This window comes from Electrona antarctica (genome assembly GCF_951216825.1).
Source record: "Electrona antarctica genome assembly, chromosome: 24".
Taxonomy (NCBI): Eukaryota; Metazoa; Chordata; class Actinopteri; order Myctophiformes; family Myctophidae; genus Electrona; species Electrona antarctica.
The window spans coordinates 2,244,170-2,251,669 of NC_136803.1; the positions used below are offsets into that span (position 1 = coordinate 2,244,170).

General features: G+C 46.0%; 1 protein-coding gene across 1 annotated transcript in view; it reads right to left on the reverse strand.

Moving 5' to 3' along the window:
• Nucleotides 1-7,500, reverse strand: part of LOC306916877 (dedicator of cytokinesis protein 9-like) — a gene marked incomplete at both ends in the record, with an annotated part of 149,899 nt that overhangs the window by 52,038 nt on the left and 90,361 nt on the right. Inside the window, 4 exons of the mRNA XM_079494962.1 lie at nt 1,449-1,556; nt 2,447-2,625; nt 4,064-4,175; nt 5,260-5,343. Coding sequence (XP_079351088.1) covers nt 1,449-1,556; nt 2,447-2,625; nt 4,064-4,175; nt 5,260-5,343 — 483 coding nt within the window. The remainder of the gene's footprint in view (nt 1-1,448; nt 1,557-2,446; nt 2,626-4,063; nt 4,176-5,259; nt 5,344-7,500) is intronic.

Sequence of the window (7,500 nt, forward strand, 5' to 3'; positions counted from 1 at the left end):
CCCTATTTCTATACTGTACCTTCTCTTTTTTCTAACCGTGTATAAGATGATTTCTTTCTTTGCATAGAAGTGTATAATTATGTGTATGTCTTTAAATGCTCTGATGAATTGAAAATGGAGGACCCTGATCTAACCCAGGGGTTCTCAGCCCGTGGGTCGCGACCCCTCGGGGGGGTCGCCAAATAATTTTGGGGGGGCCCCAAATTATTTTTTCAAAAAGAAAAAAAAAAAAATATATATATATATTTTTTTTCCCCCCAACTGAATGGATGGAAAATCGAAAATTAAGAGTTTACATGGTACACATAGTACATACATACACCTTCCTGGTTTCAGTATTTATTTATGGTGTATTGTCTCTATTATTAAGGTTATTGTAGCAGTCAATTTCTATTGGGGGTCGGGAGGGGGCGGGGCGGGGGTCCCGAGACATTGCCAAAGCATTTCCGGGGGGTCCCCGGCCAAAAACGTTGAGAACCCCTGATCTAACCCAGGGGTTCTCAACGTTTTTGGCCGGGGACCCCCGGAAATGCTTTGGCAATGTCTCGGGACCCCCGCCCCGCCCCCCAATATAAATTGACTGCTACAATAACCTTAAACCATTTTGGGGCGGGAACCCCTTTTGGTGTTTTAAGCATTGTTATAATTTAGCTATTTAAAAATAGCAGATCTACAAGCTCATAGCGCGCCACCGAGTGGCGCGCTACGAGCTTGTAGGTCTGCTATTTTTGAAAAATCGTGAACATAAAATTTAAAAAAAAATATATATTTTTTTGAAAATAATTTGGGGACCTCCTAAAATAATTTGGCGACCCCCCTAGGGGTCGCGACCCACGGGTTGAGAACCCCTGATCTAACCCAGTGATTGTTTCTGGTTTTATCCTCTTCGCAGTTTTTCTATTGACCTATACTTTACTTGAACAACAGCCCATTCTGCAATCTGTTAACAACATTTGCACAGAATAGAAGTTTATATTTGTATGTCTTTAAATGCTCTGATGAATTGAAAACGGACAACTTAATAGTGCTTAACCCATTTTGACCTGAGATCAGATTCTAAAAATGTCTTCTACATCCTGACAGTTTTCTGAAAAAGCTACGTTTCTATGTCAGTCGTTCTTCGATTTTTTTAAAATAGCAGACCTACAAGCTCGTAGCGCGCCACTCGGTGGTGCGCTATGAGCTTGTAGATCTGCTATTTTTCAATAGCTAAAGCATAACATAATGCTAACACCAAAAAGGTGTTCCCGCCCAAAATGGGTTAATAGTGCAGAGGACTTAATAGTGCCAACTTGGCTATACTGCTGTATAGTGTACATGAATCATTGCCTCTCAAACCCACATAGCACTTACTAGTGCTTTATCTGGTTTTATCATCATAACAGTTATTTGTATGTTTAACCTGTGTGGATGCTGTTCGGCGTTCAGCCACCAGGTGTCAGCCTTACCCTGTTGTTGTTGAGGGCGGCTGCCTCCTTCACGTTGAGTCTGTAGACATTGTCCAGAAGGAGTCCAAACAGAGGGAGGTAGAGAGTGGCCAGTCTGGCCTGCTGGTTCTGCAGAGACCACAACACACTGTATTAGCTTGTAGATCTGCTATTTTCAGCATGCAACCAAGTGTAAAAACACTTGTGTCTTTTACTTATACTGGATCTCTTGTCCACTAGTCCCTTCCTAACATTTTAGTCTAGTTTGTAATTCTTGACGAAATTGTCAGTACTATTATTTAGTCTTAGTTTTAGTCATCATAGCTTAGTTTTCATGTAGTTTCCATTTAGTTTTCGTCAGTGAAAAAAGGTAGTCGACGAACATTTTTCGTCTTAGTTTTAGTCGACGAAAACGACACTCCTTGGAAGGGGGTGTGGACTCACCTTGGCAGCGTAGCGGCCAGGGGGTGGAAGGGGGTGTGGACTCACCTTGGCAGCGTAGCAGCCAGGGGGTGGAAGGCCAGGGGGTGGAATGGGGTGTGGACTCACCTTGGCAGCGTAGCAGCCAGGGGGTGCATGGAAGGCCAGGGGGTGGAAGGGGGTGTGGACTCACCTTGGCAGCATAGCAGCCAGGGGGTGCATGGAAGGCCAGGGGGTGGAAGGGGGTGTGGACTCACCTTGGCAGCATAGCAGCCAGGGGGTGCATGGAAGGCCAGGGGGTGGAATGGGGTGTGGACTCACCTTGGCAGCGTAGCAGCCAGGGGGTGGAAGGCCAGGGGGTGGAAGGGGGTGTGGACTCACCTTGGCAGCGTAGCAGCCAGGGGGTGGAAGGCCAGGGGGTGGAATGGGGTGTGGACTCACCTTGGCAGCGTAGCAGCCAGGGGGTGGAAGGCCAGGGGGTGGAAGGGGGTGTGGACTCACCTTGGCAGCATAGCAGCCAGGGGGTGGAAGGGGGTGTGGACTCACCTTGGCAGCGTAGCGGCCAGGGGGTGGAAGGGGGGTGTGGACTGTGGACTCACCTTGGCAGCGTAGCGGTCGTCGAAGGTGTGCTTGATCATCAGACTCTTCAGCACCTGCGTGGCGATCTGACGCACGTCCCGCAGCTCCTGCAAGGCCCCGCCCACCTCGCGGAGCAGCAGACCCACCAGGAAGTGGTTGCGGCAGAAGTCGTCCGTCAGAGAGTAGTCCAGCTGGAGGTCTGCAAGGGATGGACGGACGGCTGCCACGGTCAGTCAGTGGTGGGGAAAGTACTCACATGTTTTTACTTTAGACCTGAGGACGATTCTACAAATGCCTTCTAAATCCGTTTCCTCCGAGGTGGAAAGCCTGGTGATGCCAGGTTAATTTAACCCATTTTGACCTGAGATCAGATTCTAAAAATGTGACTAAATTTGACTGAGGGACTGCCATTGGATTTTTTTGAATTTTCGTTTTTTCATGTCATATGAAAGTAGGGAATCATAGCTTCAAATTGACATATTGGTTGTTCAGTTTGACCCACCAGTTTTGGAGATATGGCTCATAGAGTAATGTCTTACAGAGAAACAGCGAGTTGAGAAAACAGGCTTGAAAGGTTCACTTCTGTGGTCTCTAACATTACACCTAGCTACATGTTTAAGCATTTATTTCATATTTACATGTCGATTTCAGCTCTGACACTTATTTCAGACATGCTCTAGTATGTGAAGAGTCTGCCTGTGCTATTAACTCATTTAAAAAAAAAACACACAAATGTCTTCTACATCCTGACAGTTTTCTGAAAAAAAAAACATAACATAATGCTAACACCAAAAGGGGTTCCCGCCCAAAATGGGATAATATAATGCTGTGATGAAGGTCTATCTCAAAATACATTAAATACAGAATATACTGCTGCTGATATGTTTTTGCTTTGTGTCTTTTGAAGTGTTGCCACTAGCATGCTGCATACCATGGACCCTCTCCAGGGGGATGAAAGGGTTTACCTTGGAATCTCTGGATTCTGCCTTTCCCGAAGGGCATGGGCAGGTTGAGAGGACTAGTTTACCTTGGAATCTCTGGATTCTGCCTTTCCCGAAGGGCATGGGCAGGTTGAGAGGACTAGTTTACCTTGGAATCTCTGGATTCTGCCTTTCCCGAAGGGCATGGGCAGGTTGAGAGGACTAGTTTACCTTGGAATCTCTGAATTCTGCCCTTCCCGAAGGGCATGGGCAGGTTGAGAGGACTAGTTTACCTTGGAATCTCTGGATTCTGCCCTTCCCGAAGGGCATGGGCAGGTTGAGAGGACTAGTTTACCTTGGAATCTCTGGATTCTGCCTTTCCCGAAGGGCATGGGCAGGTTGAGAGGACTAGTTTAGTAAAGAAGGCTGAAACCAACAGCCAAAAAAGAACACGCACATCCAAGTGCCTACTAGGCATAAAGGTATTTTGTTGTCCCTGGTTTTGCTTACATTTAGAGCAGACAAGAGGCGCCTCTTAGGTAGCTATATGATGGCTTTGTCAGCCTGAGTTTTGTTGTATTGTTGTCTGCTCCTTGCATGTGAAGGTCTGAAGAAGGGCTACGGCTCAAAACGTTACCACTTTAAGTAAATAAAGTTCTGGGAGCAGAAAATGGTGTGCGGATTGTTTCATTTATTTACTTGAGAGGACTAGTTTACCTTGGAATCTCTGAATTCTGCCCTTCCCGAAGGGCATGGGCAGGTTGAGAGGGACGTAGTGCTCGTGGTTGCACACCACGCGCAGGAACTCAAACTTGAACTCATACAGCGTCTGTTGGGACAGACAGACAGACAGACAGAACGCACAGAAAGTGGATCATGACTTTTATCTAACCAACAATGCCATCCACTCTAATGTTAGCCTGGGTTCCTGCCTGAATCGCTGCGTTCCGTGAATCTGTTTTGTCACTTCGCTACTCAGTATTTCATAACGTCTCCTGTTACGCAGCCACGTTGTTGCTTATACGTCATCAGCCAGCGCCACTCTGTCCATGCTTTTCTCACGAGACTCGGTAAAAAGTAAACACTAATTTGATTCAGTAGTCCATCTGTTAGATTCAGTAGTACAAATAAAATCTGACTGCTGTGTGGGGTGAGTTTAGTGAATGATAAGGGGACGTCGCAGGGCAACAGCAGTAGCTGTGTGGGGTGAGTTTAGTGAATGATAAGGGGACGTCGCAGGGCAACAGCAGTAGCTGTGTGGGGTGAGTTTAGTGAATGATAAGGGGACATCGCAGGGCAACAGCAGTAGCTGTGTGGGGTGAGTTTAGTGAATGATAAGGGGACATCGCAGGGCAACAGCAGTAGCTGTGTGGGGTGAGTTTAGTGAATGATAAGGGGACGTCGCAGGGCAACAGCAGTAGCTGTGTGGGGTGAGTTTAGTGAATGATAAGGGGACGCTGCAGGACAACAGCAGTAGCTGTGTGGGGTGAGTTTAGTGAATGATAAGGGGACGTTGCAGGGCAACAGCAGTAGCTGTGTGGGGTGAGTTTAGTGAATGATAAGGGGGCGTCGCAGGACAACAGCAGTAGCTGTGTGGGGTGAGTTTAGTGAATGATAAGGGGACGTTGCAGGACAACAGCAGTAGCTGTGTGGGGTGAGTTTAGTGAATGATAAGGGGACGTCGCTGGGCAACAGCAGTAGCTGTGTGGGGTGAGTTTAGTGAATGATAAGGGGACGTTGCAGGACAACAGCAGTAGCTCTCCCGGGTATGATTGTGGAAACAGCACAGTCATGCTAACCTTGGGGTCTCCATATAAACAGCACAGTCATGCTAACATGCTAACAGTCATGCTAACCTTGGGGTCTCTATAGAAACAGCACAGTCATGCTAACATGCTAACAGTCTTGCTAACCTTGGGGTCTCCGGGCACGAAGCAGTTCATGTAGTTGTTGATCTGTTTGAACACGAAGCCTCTGTCCAGGAGGGTGAAACAGCGCTGTGTGAAGACAAGACAACACACGGTACGGTCAGTCAGTGGTTCCCAAACCTTTTCATGTCAAGGACCCCCACATTGACACCATAATTAGCCCACAGACCCCCGTTTGGAAATATATTCCCCCCATAAGAGAAGATCTTTATGGCTCTAGCAGTGATTTTCAACCATTTTCATTTCAAGGCCTTCAAAACAAATGGTGCTGTGCAATATGAAGAAAATAAATAATAATCAAATACAAAATGAGTACACTCTTCTTACACCGTAAAGTTAACAATACTATTTTGGCAGTATTCAAGTAAATCAACTACACTCCTTTGCCAGACTGACATTACAGAAAAATAAGTGTTTGCAGTCCATATATCTGCAGTGGTAGAGAGATATTCTAATTTGTCAAATGTATTTTTGAGCTCATCTTCCATTTTAGTATATTCACTGTTCAGGTATTTTGAAAATGTATTTCTGCACATTGGCCCTGCTTTCACTGGTTTTTTGCTGACAAGTGCTCTGAAAGGAACCGTTGAGAGGGGAAGCATTTCCTCAACAACATACCTGGCAATCATTTTGTCAAGTTGACTCTTGGTGACATGCTGCTGGGGCGATTTAAAATCCATTTTTGTCTGTTTTGGTGGTGGTGGTCCATCTGACTGTGAGGCACTGCCCGCACTGGTACCCGGGGTGGTGGTGGTAGATTTAGGGTCTTTGGCCACAAGTTTCGTAGCCTCATGGACTGTTTTGAGATGCTTTACTAGATTTGCATTGCTCTTCTTGGCTGAAGACAATGCTTTATGTCCGCCACATAATTTGCATTTCACCTCAATGTTTTTTTTGATCTACAAGCCCACAGCACATTGCAGCATGACATGTTGAGAGCTTGTAGATCTGCTGCCCAAACTCTCCAAAGCCATGTGACCTTGTTGTTTTTTACTCCACCACTGAAATTTGCCACTTTCAAGATCACTGGCCACTTTTTTAATGCATGTAGAATTTGTTTTTACCATTCATTTTATAGCAATAAAAGACAAATTATGTCTCAAAACACTGGCCAACAGTAAAATGATTGGCAACTAAATTAATATGAATTAGAACTTAAGACTGACAATGCTACTGATTGGTTCATTCTTCATTGGCTTGCAGTTAGTTATTGCATATAGCCAAAATGCAATAATCATATTAGGCTGGTCAGGATGGGGGGAAAAAAGTTTAACATGGTGGCCGAACGGTTTGCGGAGCGGTCTTGATACCGGAAGGTCGCCAGTTCGTATCCCCGGACCGGCACGTTACAATTACCACCGCTGAAGTGCCCTTGAGCAAGGCATTGAACCACTACCATGAAATGTTCTATGAGCAGGGCCTGGCTGGAAACAAGTATCTGATGCTTAGTCCAGTTACCCTGGGTAAATATAGTAACTTTGCTTTGCTTACCCTCTTGTAAACAAGTGTAATGCTTAATTGGGTCGTCCACTCACAGTTAACAGCCTTTGTATTGAGTTTGTGCTTGAAATGTACTGTAATTCTGCCAAATATTTCAATCAATCAATCAGTCCTTCAGTTGGCTGGCTGGCACGGGCACGCACGCACACGCACACACACACACACACACACACACACACACACACACACACACACACACACACACACACACACACACACACACACACACACACACGACAGGCAATCAATAGACAACTTGTTACAGCTGTTGTTTGCAGCGTTAGCAGGCAGCAGCTAGCTTGGCTAACGTAGTTCTACCACTGCTCTCTGTGACTCTGTCCCTCTCACGTGTGGATTTTATTTTGGTTAATTGAAGATGAAAACAGCAAAGCTTTTTATGGTTACAAGGTTAGTAGCCTATAATCCTTTCTCCTCCCTACAGTCAGTGCAGTGGCCCTCTCTCTGACTCCGTGTGTGTGTGTGTGTGTGTGAGAGAGGAGACGTCAGTGCAGAGTGTGTCTGACTCAGAGCCTTAGAAAAGACAGAGTTCTGCAAACTCCGTTGACTTCATGGGGCCTGCGTAATGGCGGCATCTAGCGCTACTGGGGACGCCGATTAGGGACAGTTCCTGCGCATGTTGACAGACTGCATGGACTGCATACTTATTTTTACACAGAAACATAATGTGTGTCTTCACCATAACTGTAATGTAATAATAATACTAAT